Source organism: Macrobrachium nipponense, chromosome 13 (assembly GCF_015104395.2).
Source record: "Macrobrachium nipponense isolate FS-2020 chromosome 13, ASM1510439v2, whole genome shotgun sequence".
In the NCBI taxonomy this organism is placed as follows: Eukaryota; Metazoa; Arthropoda; class Malacostraca; order Decapoda; family Palaemonidae; genus Macrobrachium; species Macrobrachium nipponense.
Genome location: NC_087206.1, coordinates 25,601,716 through 25,625,768, shown reverse-complemented (window position 1 = coordinate 25,625,768; position 24,053 = coordinate 25,601,716). Strand labels below are relative to the sequence as shown.

The following is a 24,053-nucleotide window of genomic DNA, read 5'->3' as shown; positions in this document are numbered from 1 at the left end:
CTAACTATGAATGGACCTGCTGAAAATTCTTGCATATACTTACTACTCGTTTCAAAATAGAATCACGAACACCAGTCACTTGAAGAAGCCAACTACAGCAGACCACTACCACAGCGAGCAGCGACATAAGTGAAGTGAAGTGCGTTGTAGCAGAAGTATTTGCTCTGGTAAACTGAGAATTTACTTGTACTCTTGGCGAATTCAAAGTGAAGTACTGTTTCTTCCATTTGTGTTGTTTAAACACTAAATCACCAGTTACGTTTTTACCGTGGAACGGAAGGCATTTATGCTCTATCTATTAGTACCAGTGACTCTTTAAAATTTAGTTATTAATTTCCCCTCTAAATTAATTTTCTGTCTAAAATCTGTAACTCGTTCAAAACAAGAGGACTTTTGGAAGAAGTAACTTCGTACGGCAAGACTACAGTTCTTGACGTACTATTGTCATTACCACTTGTTCACTTAATTACATTTTATCTTAGTTTTGAAGTAGAACTAAGAAATAAAAACAAAGAAAACAAATATCTTAATTAGCTACACCATATTTGCAGATAAAGAGGCGAGTTTGTGTCATGATTTCTGTTGCTAATATTCTTCTAAACACCGGCATCACTACTTTTTTTCCACTTTATCTTTTTTGTAATTTTCGTCCATCTTCACTAGTTATAATTTTCATGAACCTTGCATGTATTAACTCTTGGTTAAGAGTTTCATATCTGCTTCTCTTTTGTTTTTTCTTTTTTTTCAACTTGTTTTCCCGGTTCCACTCGTGACTCAGCCGAACATTCTTATGACAACTGTAAATGGTACTGAACATTATTTGAATAGATAATCTAAATCATAGTTTACATTTGGATATGATAAAGTTGCTAATATCTGTGCATGAATAAATATAAGAGGTGTGAAAATCAGCACCATTTACTGTAATTTTAAGCGTTTTCTATGTAGCCCTATACTGAACTATAAAAGTTGACATCATGATTTGATGAAGAGAGGTACCTACCATGTTATAAACATCTACTGTGTAACCACAATCCTTCAGATGAAGCCTGGCACACGGAGTAGGTTTTTTGAAGGCGGTCAGATTATTGTTATCTATAAAGACAAATTTTGGAAAATAATTAACATTTTCTCAGGTACGGAAACCAGAGCCTTTGGTTTAGGAGGCCAGGTCGGGCGAAAGAGGGATACTCCCTCTAAACCCACAATCTCCACTACTATTTAACTACCTTGTCACTATGATTCAACGACCGATCCGGCTGACGCAGAAAGATTTAGTACTCTCAGTTTCAAGGCCACTGGTTTTATTCCCGTATGCACACAGACATTCTATTATTCATCCTTCAGTAATTCATGTCTTAGGTGTTTTACATTTAATTTTCTTCATTTGGACTTGAACTTCTAAGTTTATTTTGTCTCACCATTAAGCGTCCCTTTAGGAACCTTTACATTTTTCCTGAGATTTACCTAAAATTCCATTTTTTCTTTGTTTTTCAAAATATCTTATTAAACTTATTATGCAATGTCTCATTATGACTTATTTTTCTTCTGAGGGGTTCACAATAATAAAATATTTGGAGAGTTCGTGTATGAACACTTCCCTGGGCTCATCTTTAGACCAAATTAGAGTTTTTCCCAAACATTTGTCTTATTTTGTTACAACAATAAACCCTGTTAAATGTTGCCAGTTCTATTGCGACTGTATTTGCTTTTCTTTACAGTGTTTTCACCGCGGTGGCTGTTATCGGTGATGGAATGACTTCATCTCCTATTTCATTTATTTTATTTGGTCATTTGTTTCACTATTGAATCTGTAATTGCATGTACTGGTTGTCTTGGTATGGGTATTTTGTTTTATGTTATCAATAATGTTATTGGTTTACCTTTGCTCCATTATATACATTGGTTAGGTCTTATTTAAGGTTCGAGAGCTGGACCACTTTCACTGTATTCATTGATCCAATTATTCTGCTTATATGATGTATTTATTTCTGTCCTTGATCAACCTCATTGTTGGAAATAGTTTCAAGAGTATATCTGAATGTATGAAATCCACTATTTCTTGCCATATTGAGTCATGTCTTTCCTATTTCCATTTTTTGGGCTCTCATCTTTAACTGTCCGGAACAGAAGTTTTGCCAGACTGAGATGCCCAGGTAACCTTTTTCTCACTTGGTTCTCTTGCCGATATGGTAGTTCTACTCATTAAAAATCTCAGCTCTGTATATAAAAGTAAAACTGACATTTCTCCAGATTTTAGTGTTTGCAGTCACTACTTGTGTACGTGGTCATTGCAGTTCCCGTGGAGTGATGTTTCATATACTGTGTACTAGTACTTGGTTATTGCAGTATCTTTTGTTTGTGTACTTCTTTCCAAATTTATGGCATGAGTGCATTGTGAAGGCGTAGGTATATTATGGTCTTACTTTACTCAGTTTTGTCCAAGTACCTGTTTTCAATAGTAGCATTTGTCCTGTGAATTAAACGTTGACCGTCTTTATACCTCCTTGTACTTTCTTATGGAGTTTCATACATATAGGTCATTCTAAAGACTGTTGTAACTGATGTAAAGATTCAGGAATGGATTTTAATTTGGTAAATGAAGATTATCAAATTATTCATCTTCTTAGGAAGTCTATTACCCTAGATCTATTAGAGTATCATGCTTAAGTATTTACCTAACACCCCTATTTCATTTAAAGTTGCTGAATGGTTTTTATGGTTGTCTGCATTTACTTTCTATAAAAAAAAGTCTAAAAGCCCGTCTTTAAGAATGTATTATAGTTGTCAATAGTAGGCCACTTTCAAATTAAGTGAAAAGAAATTGGTAGAAAATCTGTATCTTGTTTTCTTTGCTTTGTTTTGTTGGGAGGGGGGGGGGGGGAGTTAATAAGACCTTCAAGTTACTAAACTTGAACCTTCAGCCTGCTTACTGACAAGGATATTTTTCATAAACCTTTTCCTTGACAGTTATACGAACTTTCATCTACAATAAAGAAAAAGGTATTCGTCTTGAATGGATTCATGCCCAAAAGAAGGGCAATATCAGAGGAGAAATACAGCCATTTTAAAAAGCTACCCTAGCAAATCTACCTTTAGATACCTCATCTTCACCACATTAAGGGTCATCAATCTGTCAAGATCAGACTCAGCAGGGGAAAGGGTTTGATGTGTCTTCACTTCACTCCACTAAGTCTGCTACTCAAATTCTTCAGTTGAGAAGGCATGTCATCCATTCTTAGTCATCATGTTAAACGAGTAATACAATCCACATTTGGCTAAACAAAGGTACTATAGTTTGTTTGTATGGTGGTTTTACGTTGCATGGAACCAGTGATTATTCCGCAACGGGATCAACAACTTTATGTGACTTCCAAACCACGTCGAGAGTGAACTTCTATCCCAGAAATATACATCTCTCACACCTCAATGGAATGCCCGAGAATATAACTCACGGTCACCAAGGTGGTACGACAACACCATACCGACCAGACCACTGAGGAAAGGTACAATAATGTCAGGGGGGGGGAGTAACAGGTGAAAAAGCCAACTACAGGCCACTCCCCGCCTTACGATGGGTTCGGCTTTAGACGTTCTGAGGTTACGTCACTTTTCAATTATATGTCAGAAATATTTCTTGGTTTACGGCGCACGTTCCCAGGGTTATGCCACTTACGACGCCGGTCTGGCAGAAGAACAATGACTCCAAAAATGCAAAATAATCAATATTAGAGAGTTTTTTTTATGAAAAAATGCAATAAAAATGCAGTTTCCATAGATATTAATACACCCTAAGCATGATTTTTCGGCCAATGGCGGTTTTCAGCTTACAGCACATCTCAAGAATGGAACCCGCGTCGTAAGCCGGAGACTGCCTTAATTCATGGCAATTACATAAGACCTAGAGAAAAATGAGATTTAGGTAGTTACTCTTACCACCTCAAAAACTTTAGCTTTACTTTTCCACTGAAATAAATTAAAAAGTTGACATAACCTTGTTTGTGGCCATGGTGATAATTTAGTACTGACTTGGCTCGGTTAACAGTCAAATCTCCTTCCTGGTTATTATGAATTATGCAAGCACCTTATGTGAGACTTGAAACTTAATGAGCAACTTGAAACTTAATATTTTCCCTTCCATTGTAAGGTGGTTCTCTAATTCTGTATTTAATGTTTCCTAACTGAATATCCTGGAATGGCAATAACTTCACTCTTATTTTATAGACGAGTAAAAATTTTTTAAATTTCTAAGTATACCTGGAACAGGTATACTTGCACCGATATCCTCTGAAGTTTCATTAAATAAATAATAAAAATGACAAATTTGTAACTAATTTGTATTTTTCATAACTAACAAACCTGAGGTCTTAAAATTAGGATTTACTAGCGCCAAGCTGGAAACCGGTAGAATTAAAATTAAAACTTGTGCGATCCAGGACTATTGGCATCTACCAGGTCACGGGGTATGTATTACCCAGAATGCCCTTGGCGTCCTGTGACCCACCAGTTATACTTCTAACCCAGTTCAGACTGCTAGAGAGAGGTTCGAGGTGGGCCTTTAACTGTTAAGACCTCAGGTTTGTTAGTTATGAAAAATATAAATTAGTTACAAATTGTCATTTTGCTCATATACGAATCAAACCTTCGGTCTTAACATTAGGATAGACTTACTTATTGGAGGGAGGCAAGTCTCTATAACTGACTGGGAGTTTGCCACCTATATCCATTTCCGAATATTAGTATTCCAAGAGAATGGACTATGAACCCTTGAACCAAAGATACAAGAGAATCTATTGGCTTCCCTCACTGGGTCCTGGTACTGTGCCATGGTTTATAAACTATGGGAAAATAGAGGACCTTCCATTCTCATAAGCCACTCTTGTCCCTTGTATCTGGCTCTACCATCACCCCTCCCTTCCCTAATACCGAGAGGGGCGTGTTGCTACTGAAAAGTATATTATACTCTAAAATAACTTTACAGTATGGCTGACCACCTCACCTGCATCTAGTCCGTTCCAGCTCATGATGGTACTTCTCCTTCCTTCATACTGCCCGTAGGTAAAGGAGTAGAAAGAAAGTAGTAAAGACAAAAAGACCAGTCATTCCATTCATTCTACTTTCATACCTTCATCTTAGACTAGACACAAACTGACCCGCCAGGGGTACTGGATGAGCTATACCACTTGCTGGGCCGCCACCACTGGACCCAAGGAAAAGGTATCCAAGGATCTATGGGCAACGTCTTTTAAATAAAAGGAAGTGAAAGTCATTTGGTATTTCCAAACAACAGCTTTCAGAATTCTCTCCACAGACATATTCTTCTTGAATACCAAAGAAGCACTCAAGCCTCTGATGTCATGAGCCCTAGCCCTCTCCTAGCTATCTGACCCCTTGTCTACTGTCATGTAGGCATTCCTGATCGTTTCTCTTAGCCAAAACGATATTGTATTCCTGGACACTTCCTTTTTGCTCCATCCCGTACTTACAAACAACCTCCTGCACCCTGGCCTGAGGTGCCTTGTCCTCGTTAAGTACTCTCTTATTACCCTGACGGGACACAGAAGCATCTCATCTTTGTCATTGTCTACGAAATCTGCCAGAGAACGTATGGAAAAGGAGTCGAATCTACCGTCCACTATTGATGGGTTTTGAGTTTTGGCCACGAATTCTGGAACAAACTCGAATACCATTGACTTCCAACCTCTCGAGCGCTTTACGACATACGACAGGCCATGTAGTTCCCCCACCCTTTTGGTTGAAGCTAGGGCCAATAAGAAGACTGTTTTCAGGGTCAGGCTCCTATCTGTGGACTGCCTTAGTGGTTCGTAGGGGGGTTTTGTCAGACTACTCAATACCATGGTCAAATCCCAATCTGGGGCTTTTAGTTCCTTTGGCGAACATGACTGCTCAAAGCTCTTCATCAACATGACCACACCTTCCATGCGTAAGACCGAGGGTAGAGCAGCCCTGTACCCCTTCACCACAGATACAGACATATGCCTTTCTGTCCTGAGATATATCAGAAAATCTGCTAATTGCTGAATAGTGGTACCGAGTAGAGAAAAGTTCCCTCTACGACACTAATCACAGTATGCTGACCATTTTCCTTGGTATACTGCTACCGATGACTTTCTGTTATTTCCTGCTATCTGCGCTGCTGCTTTTTGCGAAAACCCTCTCGCTCGCAGGGGATACTTGACAGTCTCCACCCGTGAAGTGATAGGGACTTCACTGACCGGTGGTACCTCTCCCCTTGCGGTTGACACAGTAGGTTGTTCCATGGGGGTAACTCTCTCGGCACGTCTATTAGGAGTTTCAAGAGGTCCGGAAACCATTTTGCCTTTGGCCATAAAGGAGCTACCAGAGTCATTCTGAGACCGCATCTGTTCAGAACCTGACGGATTAGACAAAATGGAGGAAATGCGTAAACGTCCAGATTGTCCCATGGGTGTTGTAGCACATCTTCTGCTACTGCCTTTACATCTGGGACTACCGAACAATACACTTCCAACTTTTTGTTGTTGCTGGTTGCGAATAGGTCTATGATCGGCCTTTCCCACAACATGAGCATCCTGTCCACTATCTGTTGGTGCAGGGACCACTCCATTCCCAGGATCTGATCCCTGCGGCTCAACTTGTCGGCCACTATGTTTCTTTTTCCCGGAATATATCTGGCTCTGATGTCTACTAGGTTCTCTACAGCCCAGCAATGAAGTTGAACTGTCATCACATGTAACTGTCAAGACACTAGGCCTCCTTGTTTGTTTATGTAAGCTACTACTGTGGTGTTGTCTGACATCAATACCACTGATTGCCCCTTCACCCTCTCCCTGAATTTCTGTAGTGCTAGAAACGCTGCTTTTAACACCAGCACGTTTATATGGAGCTCTCTGTCCTCGCCACTCCATTTTGCTGAAACCATCAGCTCCTCCACATGGGCTCCCCAGCATCTGAGAACAGCAGAGATCCGGGGAGGGTTGCTGAAGGGGAACACCCACTGTCAGATTGTTGTCCTTCACCCACCATAGCAAGTCTTTCCTCACTTCTGACGACAGGGGAATCTGCTTGTACGGGTGATCTACTATTGGTGACCAAAACTCCTTCATCCTCCATTGTAGAGATCGAAGGTGTAGCCTCCTTTGTGGTACTAGCTTCTCCAAGGAAGTTAGAACTCCCAGTACTACCTGCCACTGTTTTGCTGGCTGAGTTTGTTTTTCCAAAAAGGCATTCACCACTTGTTTGCATTTCTCTACTCTCTGGTCTGTCGGGAATACTTTTGGCTTTTTATTGTGTCTATAATCATTGTTAGTGTCCATCCTCCTTCTATTCTATAGCCTCTTCTAGTATGGCTTCTGGCAACAGCATTGCAACTCTAAGATATTCCCATTCCTCATTGCTAGCAGGAATCCAAATCAACATTGCAACTTAGCCTAGCCAAAGCTGCATCCCTCCTCATTAACAGGATATTCGCCCAAACATTGGCACTTAAATTTGTCAAGTACGCAATTGCTTTGGCACCTGATTGTAGTAATCTAATGAACATTGATTCATCCACTACTTTTCTCGTCACTTCTGAGGATGCAATCTTCGCCACTGCTGTTGACCAAAGATCCAGCCAAGAAGCAGTCTGAAAGGCAGAAGAAGCTGTTTCTTCTAACGTAGCAGCCTCTTGGCAAGTCATCTAAGGGCATTCCATTTTCACCTGATCTAAGGTTAATCCAGGTCTTAACCTTACCACATTTGGGTTACTTTGTCTAGATAGCAAAGGAACCGTCAGTGTCATATAATATTCCCTGTTTCATCATTGGAGGAGGGATAAACTTAAAACGATCTGTTTGATCTTAAGGAATTATCCCTTCCCACAATCCGTGCGTTTACGTGTTGTAAAACGGACTCCGCATGACTTGAACAAGGCAATTCATACAACACCTCGGTATCCTTTTTCACCCCAAACGCCATGTCAATCCCCGGAGGAAGCATACTGGCAGATGTTTCCGTTCTCCCCGAAAGGTTATTGAATTGACGAATTAAATCAATCACCTCGGCATATGAAGCCAGAAACTCTCGGTTTTCTCCTTCCTCCAGTTCTAGCGTACTGTGCTCAGCCTCAGGAGACGCTATCTCACTCCTATCCCCTGACAAATGTCCTGGTGCTTCGTGGCCGTCTGCCCCTACAGCTGCGGTCTCTTTGATCTCTGATGACCGCCGACGGCTCGATCCCGAACAGTCAGTAGGAGAACGAGACCAACTCACTCCACTCTTCCTCTGCTCGCAGATCTAGAGCGAGAATCTCGCCTATACCTCCAAGATGAAGGCTCTCTCGAAACCGAGCTCACTTCTTTCTCATTGACGATTGACATCGTCTCCAACGACCGTCGGAGAATTCGGCCTGAACCTTTATCTAGGCAGACAATGCCTTCCACCAAGTATCAGACGAGGTTGCCAACTCATTATTTTTCGTTCTTTTAATAGGAGCCTTTTCATCTTTTCTCCGTATTTTAAACGGTCTTACAGGCAAAACCAGTACTATCTGTGCTCTATCCTTTGCTGCATTTTTCGCCCCCAACGTCGATTTCACCAACAACATTGTAGTCTTTCTTAAGGCGGCCATACACGTACGCGACTGGCATGGGGTTTGTCCTGCCAGGATTAGCGCGCGCTCCAGTCCGCTTGGGTATATTGCCCATACACGCAGAGGACTTGCTCTATGTATATATTGAGAGGGCAGAGTTAATATGCAGTAGCCGTGTTCCTTTCAGTCCTGCAATGTCCTGATATGGTGAGTGTTTTTAAATCATGGCACCAAGTAAAAGGAAGATAAGTACAATAATGATAATAGCACTCCTGCAAGACGAATACGAGCATGAAATATACAAGAAAAATCGTACAGTATGGGTGAAACCATGGCTAATGAAGAGAGGTTTTACCGTATCACTTAAATGAAAGAATTAAAGGAAAATAACCCGGAAGATTGTAGAAGTTATTCAAGAATGACTGATGATGACTGGGGTGTTCCTAATTTTTATTGCTGCTTCAGGTACAGTAATCGGGTAACGGAATCCATTCATACAGTTTAGGACCTCTGAATATACAATATGCTTTTCAGCTTTTTTATTTTATTTAACCAACGCAAAGGTTTACCTGCATTTCAGAATGTTTCTCTTTCTCTCTCTCTCTCAAGGTGATATAGAATGCATCATTCTTAAACATACTTTACTTCGTATAACAGGAATCTAAGTTGACTCTGGAGATGAATGAACTGGAATATTGATGAAAGGTGTGATATCGATCACTATGGACAGATTTCCTCTAAAATGTTTTACTAGTGAAATTCACAGTCCTTTAAGAATGTTTATGTTTTTATCGCCACGTTTATCCTTTAAAATGTTTTACAAATTAATTGTAAAACTCATTAATATTAGTCAAAAGATACCATGAAAGGCTGGCAGTTTTGGCATTCACAAAAGCTGTTTGCATCTTTATTTTTTTTTTTACATAGTTCCAGTAATTGCTCATAAGCTGCTTGTATTTTTACTTAATTGGAATAATCCGGACTTTGTATTTTCCAAAAGCACAGTAGTGCTCTGTACAGGTCCAAAAAAATCAGAATGAAATCGTGAGATAAATACTTGACTGACTGCGACATCCTTTCACAACAGCAGTACTGCCCAGACTCCCACAAGGAAATAGGTATTGTACATGTTGAAACTTGGCCTCAGTCTTCCCCAAAACCCGCCGCGCTAGTCGTGACGCGCCAGTCAGTTCATCATGCTGAAATGACGATGGGACAGGACTGGCATCAATAGCCCCCATACACGATAAAGACTAACCGGTTCGCGCCAGTCGCTATGAAATCACCGCGCCAGTCGCGTACGTGTATGGCCACCTTTAGACTCTTTGTCGTCTGTACTGGCAACTCCGCGTCGGCCGCTAGCCCAGCGACCGTCGACTTACTCGCTCGTTCAAACTCTTGTAAACGGCTTCATCCTCTAGCTTTGAGCTTACCAGCCACTGACTTCTTGCCTTTCTTGCTGACTGGGATGTGACAGTCCTGACCTGAAGATGAAGAAGTATTCACTCTTCTCCTCTTGGCCTGAGGATCAGTCACAAAATCCCGTATCCTCCAACACTTGACTGGTACACGCCGTGACGTCACCGAACTTAGCGATGACGCCGATCTAGAGGAAGACGACGAGGAGGAAGACGAATCACGCCTTTTCTTTATGTCTTTCTTATTAATTTTCTTCTCTAGATCCTGTAATTTCTTCATTACATTGTGTACTACCGAGTCAGAAAGCGTATTTGGGTCCGGAGGCAGCGAAGTAGACCGAGAAGTAGTAGGCGGTGACGTCATCACGTCCGCCATGTTGGTGTGTGATGTTGGGTTGTGACGTCACCAATCTTGTAGGGAGAGACTGGGCGGCTGCTGCTGGCATCCCTACGTTTGCAGCAAAACTACCGACAACGTCTGTATCACCGTAAACATTGAAGTTGTTGGCGTAGCCACGGCATTATCTCCCATAAAGTGCAATCCAGGAGGATGAGGAATATTCAGTGCTGCCAGACTCTGCTGGAATCGTGACACCATACAATGCGACAGCAAACCTTCCAAGGTTGGTATGCCTGGTAGTCCTAGCGCCACCCACGTACCTTCCATCCTGGTTTCCAGCTTGGCGCTAGTAAATCCTAATGTTAAGACCGAAGGTTTGTTTCGTATATGAATAACTTACTTTTACAGTCTTCACTTTCAATGGTACATAGTGGGTATTGCTACAGTACAATTTTTATTTGATATGTATATTTTTTACACTCACATCCCACACATTTTTTATTGGAATAATTACACTGAAATTATCTCAAATGTACTGGCTGCAGTAATGCAGCAAAACTAAACTAAGAGGAAGGATTAGAGCCAAAATTCAAGTAATATCATTAGAATTTTATTAAATTTAAATGTTTCTGTCAATATAATATTAAGACAAATGCACCTACAAATAGACAGCACCCTGCTACCTCATGCACCTGTCTTATAACACCAGGTTACCCCAGCATGATGGTATCTTTTATAAATGGTGTCTGTGGGGGATATCAAGTACAAAATGCACCAATCTAAATATACATAAATTACAAATGTACACATCAATGGCTATCTTTCACACATCCTAACAATATATGTTCTCTTGGGTGACCCTTTTAGAAAACTTAATGTAAGTTTGGCTCAGTCTGAACTATGTTCATAAATAATGCTCAAAAAGTGACAAAAAGAAAATCTTGGTAAAATTTTAGTAAACAAAAGCACCAAATCCAGTTTTTTTCAATCCATCAACCTTTATTAAACTTCACTTCCATAAACAGCCCTTATATATGAAAAGTTCCTTTCTTTCACATCTTTCATTCTCTAATTTAAGTTTTAAGTAAATTCAAGTGATCTCATTGCTGATCAACTGATAACAAAACAAGATGCATAATTTAAACTTAATAAATTTCAGTACATAAATATAATAAAAATACTGAAAGACACTTTGAACATTTTTTTTTTACAAATTCACAGTTCCTTAACAAGTATGCAATCACAATGTAGCACTTACACTGTAAATGAAAATTATCAGATGGTGTATGATTTGTTGATGCAAAGAATGAAGATGAGATAACCCACCAAGTCTTCCCTCATCGATCATTTGGACCCAAAGGTGTAGAGGTCTTCTTCCCTGCAAATATTTGGTGAAAGAATTAGGGCATTTCTTAAAAAATCAAAATATTGTTATTTAAATGAGGTGATATACCATCTTACCTTGTTCTCTAAGAGATATTTTACTTGTCGTAACGAAAGTTGATGCTCTCAATTTATTCTCTTAATACACACTTTATTTCAGTTACTACTAACATTAAACTGTACCTATATACAGTACATGTACTCTTTATTATTATTATTAATAGGGGTTAGTTTTTCCAGACCTCTGAGTCTCAAGTAGACTCTTCTCGGGCTGGTTATATGTACTCTTTAAACTGTTGCAAATCTGTTATTGCTAATCTTTTCCAGTCATTTTAAGTTTTTGTTTCCTAAATCTCCTATACATATTCATACGAACAACCTTACTTAGAACTTGCTATATGCTGCATTTTTATAGAAATAGCTCTATAGTACAGTACTTTAGATAATGATAAAATAACAAATACAACTACATTATGCATAACTATTCAACTGGCCTGAAAAATCTGTCCTTAACAACACGGTGAGAGATAGTGTGGTTGGGCTGCTGATTGGAAAAAAACTAGTGTACAAATGGAAAATGAAAGAAAAAGAGCAACAGTTCAGAATCTAAGGAAGGCAAGTTATAAAAAGCTTTCCAATAAGAAACAACTTTCCCCTCTAAATCAAACATTACACAATGCATTTCCCACTAAATTTTCCTTTAACTATCATCTAGCACGTACAATCTAGATTAAAGTGCATTTATTTATAATCTACTTCATAAATTTCTTATTACAAAGCTAAGCTAACCTTTTTTCTGTATATCCTCAATTATTGGCACCTGAGAACTCACTGTCTGAAAGCCCTGTAACAGATTGGCCTTGTTCCACAGACTGCCAAAATGTTTTTAATTTGCTGAAATTAGTCTTCCCTGTAGTAGAAGCATGCAAAAAAAAATTTTTTATGAAAAACATGCAAGGATCTTAACCGAGACATTTTAGATGCTAAACCTTTGCATGATAAAAAAAAAAAAGTTCCACATGTGAGAAATAACCCAGTAAATAATATCCCCACATGTAGAATTTTTTTCTTTAATTTAAAAAGATTCAACATCTCATGTTCAAATGTACTGATTAAAGCACAATACCTTTTATATGATGTGACCGTAACCTTGAGTCATCATTATTGTAGTCCGGTTCATCATAGTAGCTTCTTGGGGAATTCCTATGTCTCATGTAACCATCAGGCGACCTTGTATAGTGTCTATCAGGAGATCGTCTGTCTGATCGGCGGTCAGGAGACCTCCTCTCATTACGGTGATCTGGGGATCTCATAATTCTATCTGATCGCCTGTCGGGTGACCTTGTACGATCTGATCTCCTATCTGGAGATCTATTACGATGCATTTCAGGAGACAATGGTCTACGGCGGAGAGGGGGAGGAGAATGTCGCCGATCTGATATATGTGATCGGTCACTTAAGGGGGAATACCTATCATTTCTGTGATCGTAAGAAGGTGAGCCAGAACGACGGAATGGAGGCGAGGACATACCACCTGCTGGAGGAAGGCGACGATCTCCATGCAGTGGTGGGAGAGGCCCCATAAAGGGAGTATTCGTCCAGGAAGGGATAATGGAATGAGGAGGTAACCCATGAGGTGGGGGAACACCATGGGGTAGACCAGGTGGTGGTGGGGGGAGACCATGGGGAGGAGGCACACCAGGAGGAAGAGGACCTCCAGGAGGGAACATCATGGGCAACATTGGTGGCCCATGCATGGGATGAGGGGGGGGTATAGGGGGAGAATCTAGGTCCCTGTGAAGGGATGGAGGGCCAGAATGATCACCATCTACACCATCTACCATGGGCCTTGGAGAGGACATGGTTCCATTAGCATCTACACCTGGAGGTAAATATGTTGTAGCACTAAATTAGTAAGGGAACTAATAATGTCAACATAATACAGCTGAATTTTACTGCTACTTATATCAACTTGTGGATTCTTCTCTAAAGGAAATTGCAATTTTTTTCTAAGGGTTGTAAATACTATTAAATTCAACAATTTACTAATCAAATAGAAGGAAGGCCTTTCAGCATAAAGCACTTGGAAAATAACAGAATTAACGTAGTCTTTCTGGAGCAAATTATTTAAATGAGGTTGCCATGTAGATTCAAAATTCTCACTCAGGATAAAAATCATTGACTGCAGTTCCAACAAAATCTAACTAAAAACACTAAAAAGCTTGTCAGTCAAACTAAAACAAAACTTGCCCTGATACTGAATAATATAGTGAGGGAAACTTGACACACAAAAAACAATAATTGAAATATTTAAGCACCAAGCAAAAGATTTTATTGTTCCTTCAAATTTTATGAAGTTGGTGACCAACTTCTAACAACATTTGACCTGTCATGACCATCACCTGAATAATTAACAGAGGTATCCTTATTTGCACTTTGTTTTAGGGGACATTCATGTATGGAGGTCAGCTCCAACTCACAAGCAATTCTAATCTGTGTGGCTTACATAAGGGTATACAGAGTTAAAGTACAAACATAAAAAATAACTTACGTTTTGGTGTAGGTTTAATGATGTTGACTTGGGACTGTTGGACCTCCTCCTTCTCTTTCTGTAACATTGTCAGTCTACCTCTTAACTGACTGTTTTCTTGTCTCTGTTCCTCATTTTTGCGTTCCGCTGAACGCGCTTGTAACTAAATAAATAAAAAAATTTATTCTATTGCAATTCTGATACTATAAGTAATAAATACCAAAAATGTCTTACAAAATAAAATGTAAATATGCACCGAAGAAAAATTCACCTGATTAAATTAAATGCTTGTTATCTTTCAGTAATGAATTTACTTGCTTTAATGGGATCAAAACTGGAGGACCCATGGAGGGATATTGACAAATACATGATGATACAGCCATACTCTCAAATAAAGCAGTTCCCGGTTATCAGTGGACTCAGTTATCAGCAATCTAGTTTCATGGGGCTTGTTTTGTGATGAAAACCGGCAATTTTTGGCACTGATATGCACCGATTTCCACTCCTTGGCGCCGATACATACCTAACAGAGGTGCCAATGTCCAGTTATCGGCGCCAATAAGTGATGAAAATTGCCGATTTTCACTTATTGTCGTGTTGTCAGACACAGTAAACAACCCCCCCCTTAAACCGGGGACTGCCTACAGATTATGGGTTACAATACAGTAGTAATTATTAGCTGAAAAACATGCAGGAAAAATGAATGAGACCAAAAAAGCCAAAATATTCAAAAGAAAGTAAAAGACTACAAGACAAGTGGAAGTTACAGGTCCTATTTTGTTTTCATACAGTTTATAGGAAAATGCTTAGTAGAATCAAAACAAGTGTCATTAACATGTGTAATACTGTACTGTCAACCCATTCAAAATGGCCAAATTAATCTATTTTTTTCATATTTAACCCAAAATGTCATCAGTGCTCTTTTGCATATTTCATACAATATTCCAAGTATAAGTACTGTCAACCTAATCATACTGAAATATAGTTATCTTCATTATACTTACCCAATTTTCATGGGCTTTTTGTTCATGAATAGTTATCTGAGATTTGTAAGAGGCCTCCTGCTCTTCTAATTCCTTTCGCAAGGTTTCAACTTGTGTTCTGCAGAAATGAAAACTTATCTCAGTAAAAAAAAACTGCATATGAATTATATGAGTAAATCTAGGAAATATCAGGTAAGAGAACAGAAGTCAGAAGTTATTTAATCATGACTCTTGATAGGGTAAATTTATAAATGAAGCTGAAAGTATTCAATGGTTATAATAATCAATTGGACTTTAAAAAAACCCTGTAGATTGGCAATTCAACAAAATATCAACTATGGGTAATAAATTACCAATTTATCTGCTAAAATACATCTGATCATAAAAGTAACCATATGCTTGTATTAAAATACCTAACCATCTATCAAAACTATCAAAAGAACTGAGGCAACCTAAAGTTATATGACAAATTTTAGCTTGGTGGTCAGGTTAAATATCTAATACTTATACATACTACATATATTAACTATGAAAGTTTCTCAAAACTGTATAGTATACTGCCAAAAAGCATCAAAATCAAATCTAGCATGTTGCTTTAAACTTAATACCTTTCTACAAAATAGACACAAAATATGATACAATAATTTTCTTCAGATCAACCAGGTATTGTGAGAAATATGAAATTGGTTCAACCATTTAGAATTCACATTGAACAAACAAAAAAATGCAAAATCCAAATATGAATTAATTCTATGGACACCACCTATATAGCCTCCTGATGGGGCATAAGCATTTCAATAAATAAAAGCATACCTAGGTATACTCAGTGTCAACTCTAAACAGCATTTATTTCTTAAAATCAAGCACAGCCACAATTTAACACTACAACTTAGTGTCACAATAACTAATTCTGAACTGCTTTTCCTTATGACTTCTCTAACCTTAGTCTGAAGCCTGGTTCATTCTTAGATTTGCCCAACAAAATTCCCTTCTTGGCCTCATAGAAACTACGTATTGCTGCTACTGAGCTCTTGAAGTCATCAGAAGCAGGACTTTCTTTGACACTTTCAGTGACATCATCATCTAGGCACAAGCTTGGAATTGAAAGCTCTCTCTTCATCACTCTCTCCTCAGTAACAACAGGGATATCTTCCTTTATTTCAGATAATGTGCTAGGTAAATCATCATTTAATGAACCAGATCTTCCAACAGGAGAGACTGTGCGATGGAAGACACTAGGACGAGATGCAGAATAAACGACAGAAACAGGATGAGATCCTGTCATAACAGTTAAGGAAGATGGTCTCAAAGGTGATATCTCAATCATTTCAGAGATGCTTACTGGTTCAGTTGAAACTGCAGCTGCTGCTGGGACAACATCTACTGTGTGTGCACGAATTAATCTATGTTCTTTGGCATCATCATCATCACTTAGTTTAACATCTTTCCTACGGCACGGTCGAATGGGGGAATCAACCAGATTTGTGGATGAATCACTAGGGCAAGCTAAAGACTCAGAAGATGGGTATGATGACCCAGCTGAATTTCTGTTTGATGTTGGGGACATACTAGCTTTATCAGATTTATCTGTTGAAGAAGCTGAAGACTTGCGCCTTTTCATTTCTGCTCTAGCTTTGACCCATTCTACTTTGTACTCATCTGACAGAGGAACATTGGCAGTAGTTGGAGATAGATCAGAGAGATTGATAACCTCAGGAGGTAACTGATATAGCTGCCTCTTAGGCTTAATATCCACGAAAGTAGAATGCTTTTTATGTTTCCTTGAGAAAGCATGAAAGAGGTTTGTAGCAACAATTATAAAAATGAAAACAAAAACAAGAAAAAATGAGTAATAATAGCCATCATGATCGATAACATTTTAAAAACTCAAAGAAATAGAAACAAATAGTGCTCTCTGGCCAAGTCATAATCAGACAACAGTTCCATAGTACTCACTTGTAAGATGCTAATTCCAATTCATAATTCTGAATTTTCTTTGCAACAACAGCTGCAGAACCTTCAGCATTAACTCTTAATCCTTCTTGTGACTCCAGTTCTCTGTAAATGACATATTGACAAAATGTTAAAAACATTTCTGTAAGTACTAACTCATCTATACAAAAATATTCACTATTATTGTGGAATAATAATTGATTTAACAAGCTTAACCATAAAGGACATAGATAAAGTTTCTATTAAAATAAAAAATAATATACCTCAATTTCCACATTAAAAGGCATACAGTATTAATAACAGTGCTATTAGTATTGAAATAACTTTACCATGTCAGCAAGGCTGACTTCATATATTTCTCAATAACATAAAAAGATGGGTAGAGCAAATTTCCTAGACATTGGTTAGGTATATTGATGCTTTGTACAAACCAAAGAATTTTGTAAAGGTACATCTTAACATCTTCACAGGGAAAAGACAACTCATTAAAACAGTCAAGATATGTACAATAAATATGCAAAATTTAAGTGGGAAGGTGTGTGTCTAGCCATGTTTGATCTATTCATTATACACTTTACGACCACGCGGTTTGATTTTGATTCATATAGATTTTTGGCATTATGCCAAGCACTGGGGCAACTAGGCCATTCAGCACTGAAATGTAAATTGACAGTAAAAGGTTTGAAAGGTGTTACAGGAGGAAAACCTCACAGTTCCACTACAAAACAATTGTTAGGAGAGGGTGGAAAGTAAGATGGAAGAAAGAGAATATGAACGGAGGTACAGTAAAAGGAATGAAAGTAGTTGCAGCTAGGGGCTGAAGGGACGCTGTAAAGAACAGTAAGTAATGCCTACATTGCACCGAATGAGGTGCACTGACGGCACTAACCCCCTACAGTGCAACAATCCTCCTACACTAATTATGATGTACATGGAGGTTGTTGTTGTCTATGTGACAGTAGCTCAGGTATCCTACTCAGAGGGGTTCATGCTGGTGGTTTGAAGAGTCCTTGTCTCAATTGAAGGCAATGTTTGTCTTGGGGACTGTTGGTGTTCTCAGCAGTGATTAATTTTGTTATTTAAAGACTGTTATGGACATGAAGATACATTGATGAATGGCTCCCTCCTCTATGTCACATTGAGATGCATCAACTTATGGTTACTGAAGCTCTTACACATGTTCCTGTTCTTCAAATGCTCTGAAAGGTAGGCAGGGCTGTCCAGTAGCTGGAAGTTAGCATTCCTATGATCCTTGTGACAAATGAGAAGTAAGACAAGAATGGGATTTGTGGGGGTTGATATCCTTAGACCCCAATAATATAGTTAAATTCTGTCATCACTGGTGTACACCCAAGTCAGTGTGACAAATGTAAACAACCATCTACCTACAACATAAGCTGTACCGTATATGGTTTAAACCAATCATGAAGAAATCCCTTTAACCTATCATGGAGAAATCCCTAACTTTTGCCAATCTCATTTTTGCTTATATGCAATATACATACTAACAGTCCCTGGTTATTGTCAGACTCAGTTTTATGGTGCTTATCTAGTGCCATAAAATAGATGATTTATGGTGCTATAACGGGCCGAGTTTCGGTTATTGCACCATAACATACCTAAAAGTGGCACTATTAACCACAACTCGGCGCCATAAAATGAGTTCCGGTTAATGGCAGTTTTCACTTATCAGCATCCTGCTGAGAACGGAACACAGCCCCTTCCCCCCCCACAATAACTGGGGACTGCCTCTATGTACGATACCTATCCTGACCTTTATAAATCCCTCTCTCTCTCTTCTCCAATAAAGAGACAATGTAGCTCTACAAAGCATTTGTCTGTACATTGTAAAAATACTCGGTAAATATCTTGTCAAATTAATTCACCTACTTCTTGCATAATTTAAAATGACACATTTTTTTATCAATTTGTATTTTTCATAACTAACAAACCTGAGGTCTTAACATTACAGTAAATCTTTCAGCACCAGCTGGAAAACGAGTAAAATTAATAAAAACTGTGTACGTAAGGAACTATTGGCATCTGTGCTTGATCATGGGCTATGTGGGAGCTTCCACAATGTTTTCGGCATCTCATGATTGCATCTTTTCTTACTGCCTTTAAGAGAGGGCATGCTTTGCTTGCTGTCCTTTTAAAGCCAGTTTAATTAGCCCACTTTTTCATTTCTTTCTGTTTCATGTGTGTGTTTTCCATTGGATTGTACAAGTATTGGAATTTATATTATGGATCATTTTATTCCACGGCAAAAGTTTCTTCGGGATCTCGCAAGAAACAGAGAAATGCCTGGGCATTAGTGGGTTCCCTTATTTGAGGTTCTTATCATTGGTGTTCACAGATTCACATCCAATGTGTAGTAGGTACAGAGGAAATGTATGTATAATTACTAATCCTAGTTCTGTAGGTCGTTTTTAGTCGGTGGAACAATGGAAAAGGTTTTATGAGAAGGGTCAGTTTAAGTGAAAGGAAAAGGTTTCATGAGTAGGGTCAGTATAAGTGAAAGGCGACAATGCCAACTTTGGATGATGAATCGCTTTTATCTTCTTTGACATTATCTAAAACAAAAGGGATTGATGCATCTTTATGATTTAACAAAACGTGTTTAAAATGCAACTTCCTTTTTTTTATTATTATCATTCATCATCATTATTAAAAAATTAATAATTATAGTAACATGAGTCTTAAAATGGAGAAACAAATCCAGTTATGTATATGAACATATAATTGAAGATAAATCTGTACAGACAGCTTTAGAAATTCATTCAACTGAAAAGGAGAATTGACCGGAATCCCGAAAGCTATCTGTGCAGATTTATCTTTAAATATAACATGTCCTGTACATATACTTAAATGGTGAATTTGTTTCCTTATTATATTATTATTATTATATATATCATTATTATTCATTATTCATTATTATTATTATTATTATTATTATTATTATTATTATTATTATTATTATGCAGTAAAAGCAACATACTACAAGTAATATGCAGAGCTTGATAACAAGTATAAATCTTGACATACTTTGTAAGTTGTGCTTCTTTTTCTTCAAAGTACTTCGTCAAGACTTCTAATTTACTCATGGCCTCTTGCTTTTCTCTAATAGCCACGTCATGGTGAGTTCTTAATTCTGTAACTTCTGTGCGGATAGAAGCCATTGCCTCTTCTAAGTTCTTTTGTGCCATTTGTTTCTGCATCCTGTAGTTGTTCGACCAGATTAAGACGATCATTGTTTACCTTTATTTTGTAATTCAGCCTTCACCTGCAATAACATGTTGGGATAGAGCCTCCTCAAAACTGTATTAATAGTATGGTATTCTGTAGTTTAATAAAATTCTACAAAATTACTCATAATAGTTCTTAAATTACAAAATTACTCATAATGGTTAGTTCTTAAATTACAAAGTTTATTCACTGAAAATAAATGCACTGTACAGTATATCACTATAACTTATTAATGCATTATTGCCTATATACTACTCAGTTTCTTATATTCTCTTATTTTTATAAACAATTATTTTAAATTTTTGACTGAAAGAAGACTATCTTGGCATTTATTAATTCTACAGTAGTAACCAGAGTTATGATTCACTTTTTAGCAATACCAGTCCATCTTTATAAGTGAGTTTCAACCTAACTACACTATTTCCATGTGGTTTCATAATTGTTCAACCACAGTGACAATTCTAGACTACACAAAGCTTGAGAAGCTTTCTTTATTATTATTAATGTCACAAAGGGTAATAATATGCTTGTGTGTAAGTGCAAAACCTTTCTCTGGCTGAAATCTGGCTGGTTTTGGATCTGTAGCCTGCAGGTTTTGAAATCAAATAGCCACTTCAAGAACTATCTTAACCTTCAAGCTGTAGAAACTATTCATTTTTGGCAGTGTAATGATACAAAGCTCTACAATTTTTAAATATTTGTTCACTGCACTTATCAATTTTAAATAAAAACATTTCTTTCATAGAAATAAATCTAATAAATCTTTTATCCTATTAAATTTCATTTTCTCACTGATTAATTCATTTCAATATAGTGGCATATTTTGGAATGCATTTTAATATATGAAACCATACCAAAACCAAAATTAAATGCCATTTCAGGATTCTTATGCTATCTACTCAACCTGCAATATAGAATTAAAAGCCAAAAACTAAGCGCTTGGCTGGAATGCCCTATCAAGGGAAAGCTTAAACAATGGAATAATAATTTCACAGTGGTTTTAAAGGTATTATTCCAACTTCTGGTTTCAATGTTGGAATAAGGAAGCTCACTCAATTGGGTTTATGGCTCCAGGCAATTTACTTATTTACTTTGTCACCATATAAGTGGTTTTTGAAAAAAAAATTATTATATATCCAATGAAAATTATAAAATAAAAATTTACTCCAGTCTGATGTTTAGTAATAAATTACATGGAAAACAAGTAAAAGTACAAATTAGGGAAAAAGCTTACCTAATACATTATGTCACAAGTACTAAACAGAAGTAATACTAACCCTTATCACATCAAAAAGAGCTGATAACTTCTCTTCATCTGGTGCTGCACTATCATCAGAAGAGGTCAATCTCAGTTGCTTCAGACATTCCTTTGCAACCTAGCAAATAAATTAAATATGTCATAATTCAAGAACAAAGGTACAAAATTTCTTTAAGTACAAATAAATTTATTAAATGTTATACTTAAGGAGAAAAAGGCATAGCATTTCATCATTCCAACACTTATATTTCACTTCCACTCGTCAATAAACTTTAGGGGAATTATTTAAGCATACCTGTAATTCTGATTCTTTAGTTTCAACACTTTCGCGTAACTGACTAATCGTTTCTCGCAGGTCAGTAAGTTCGGAAGATAATGATGTAACTTTTGAATCGTATTCGCCAGTTTGCTGTGTCAAGGATGTGTTGGCTTGCTTCAACTCCTCTACAAGAGCTGCCTCTTCTTGCAATTTCCTTATTGCTTCTCCTTTAACACCTGTTAGCTCTTCTAAAGAGTGAGTTAACTGCAAAATAAAATTCAAGTTTATAAAATTTTATATAAATTCATAAAAAAATTAAAAAAACACATTATGAGTGAATCATCCCAAGTAAAAGGCCAAATAGAAATAGCAAGGCTTACATAAAAATTCAAACAGGTAGCTAATCTTTAATTAAAATTAAATTAAAGTACTTAATTTCTATAAGTACATTAGAAAATGGATAGATTGCCATTTTATGACTTTGCAAGCTGGCTAGCTTTAATTTCTCAGAATTTTTATATCATGATTTACATTACCATCATTAGTATTAGAAAAAACATACTCCCCATATGGATACAGAACAAATGTATATCTATATTGTACAAACAGACTGCAACATACACACAAAAAGGAAACTAGTAAAAGGGTAAGGGAGGTAACTTGCCCTCCTTCCATGTACACTATTGCTTTAAGATTCTAGGTGACCTCGTACAGCAATACTTGGTTACAAACCAACCACTTGCCTATCCTTCCATGTATAGCTTATACGATTCTAGGTGACATCTAAAGCAACCTTTGGGTTACAAACCAACCTCTATCATATAGTACCAGAGTTCATGAACCATTAAGACCTAATGTTTCTCAGAAAAACAAAGTATACATTCTTCTTTGACAATGTCCAGTATAGTGCAGGCTGGTAAAAAATAATGGAGAAGCCTCAGAACCATTCAGAATAACAAGAAATCTAGCAGAAGCAGTAGAGAAAAAGCTGGTTAGCCAAGACCTTATGAGAATATATGAAGCCTTGTCAAAAGGAAGCAAGGACCAGAAAGTGGGTAGAGGGCTTTCCAATAATGGAATACACAGGAAAAGGATATACACTGCAATACGGAAATTTCAGATGAATAAGATTGCTTAACATATTAAGAAGAAACTGGATTTGTTATGGTAGGAAAGGCTGCACAGAATTCTTAAAATCTACAATTGTTGTTTGGCTTTATGCCACAGACTGACAACAGAAGCAATGAGACGCAACTATACAAAAACTACAATGCATAATGGACAACATACCACATAACTCTGTATTTTGAAAAGGCATTTGATGAGTACCTAGACAAATAATTATATGGTTATCATGATGGGAAAACGTTCCACAATAATTCATTAAGCTCCTGCCAAAACATTTCAAAGAGTGAAGACAGTGGCAGGTTGTCATGAGAATTTGAGGTAACTGCTGATAAGTGCTAAGCACCTTTCTATTTATCATAAATGGAAAAAACTACAAGGAAGTACAGAAAGGGAGCCACTACATAAAATATCTAAAATGAACAACAGTAACAGAAGAAGAAGAGATTAAAAATTTTTTTCAGGAGGAAAAGTGGGGACTAAAAATCAAGTAAGAAAAATAAAGCTTATGTGACTGGAAAGGAAGCCATAAGAAAAAGCAAAAAAACAAGAAAAAATAATGCAAGAGGATGGACCATCAGATTGGTGAAAATAAAAAATGCCTGTATTACTCTACGAAGCAGAGGGGAACAATGGGCAATGATAAGGAGAAAATGGAGAAAATTTGAAAAGGCGCAATAATAAAATACTAGACTAAGATACATAGGCCAGGAAAGTAGTAGGATGAAAACCTGTAGAAAGTTTAGGAAATTGTGGAAAATGAGGACAGTAGAGGACCTGACTTACAGGGGTCCAGGCAGAAAGAGCACAGGCCACAATAGTATGGAGAGAACTCACACACAACAAACAAAGCAAAGACTATAGCAATAAAATCTTAATTCAGTATAAATATGGGCTTTAAGGTTACATGAAAAGTACTTCAATATCGTACTGGGATTCTAACTGGGTTCCTGCTAAAATATGTCCCATGAACCTAATGCTCCTAA

General features: G+C 37.5%; 2 protein-coding genes across 2 annotated transcripts in view; both read right to left on the bottom strand.

Annotated features, from left to right (window-relative positions):
• Positions 1-24,053, bottom strand: part of LOC135225268 (uncharacterized) — a 155,793-nt gene that overhangs the window by 71,763 nt on the left and 59,977 nt on the right. The window lies entirely within an intron of this gene.
• The window catches only part of LOC135225416 (transport and Golgi organization protein 1-like), a 51,270-nt gene continuing 38,141 nt past the window's right edge, over positions 10,925-24,053 (bottom strand). The window contains 11 exon segments of the mRNA XM_064264751.1: positions 10,925-11,708; positions 12,840-13,595; positions 14,265-14,406; positions 15,248-15,344; positions 16,168-17,007; positions 17,183-17,284; positions 20,225-20,388; positions 20,390-20,443; positions 20,445-20,462; positions 21,703-21,801; positions 21,979-22,206. Of these exon segments, the coding sequence (XP_064120821.1) occupies positions 11,668-11,708; positions 12,840-13,595; positions 14,265-14,406; positions 15,248-15,344; positions 16,168-17,007; positions 17,183-17,284; positions 20,225-20,388; positions 20,390-20,443; positions 20,445-20,462; positions 21,703-21,801; positions 21,979-22,206 (2,541 nt within the window). The 3' untranslated portion in view covers positions 10,925-11,667.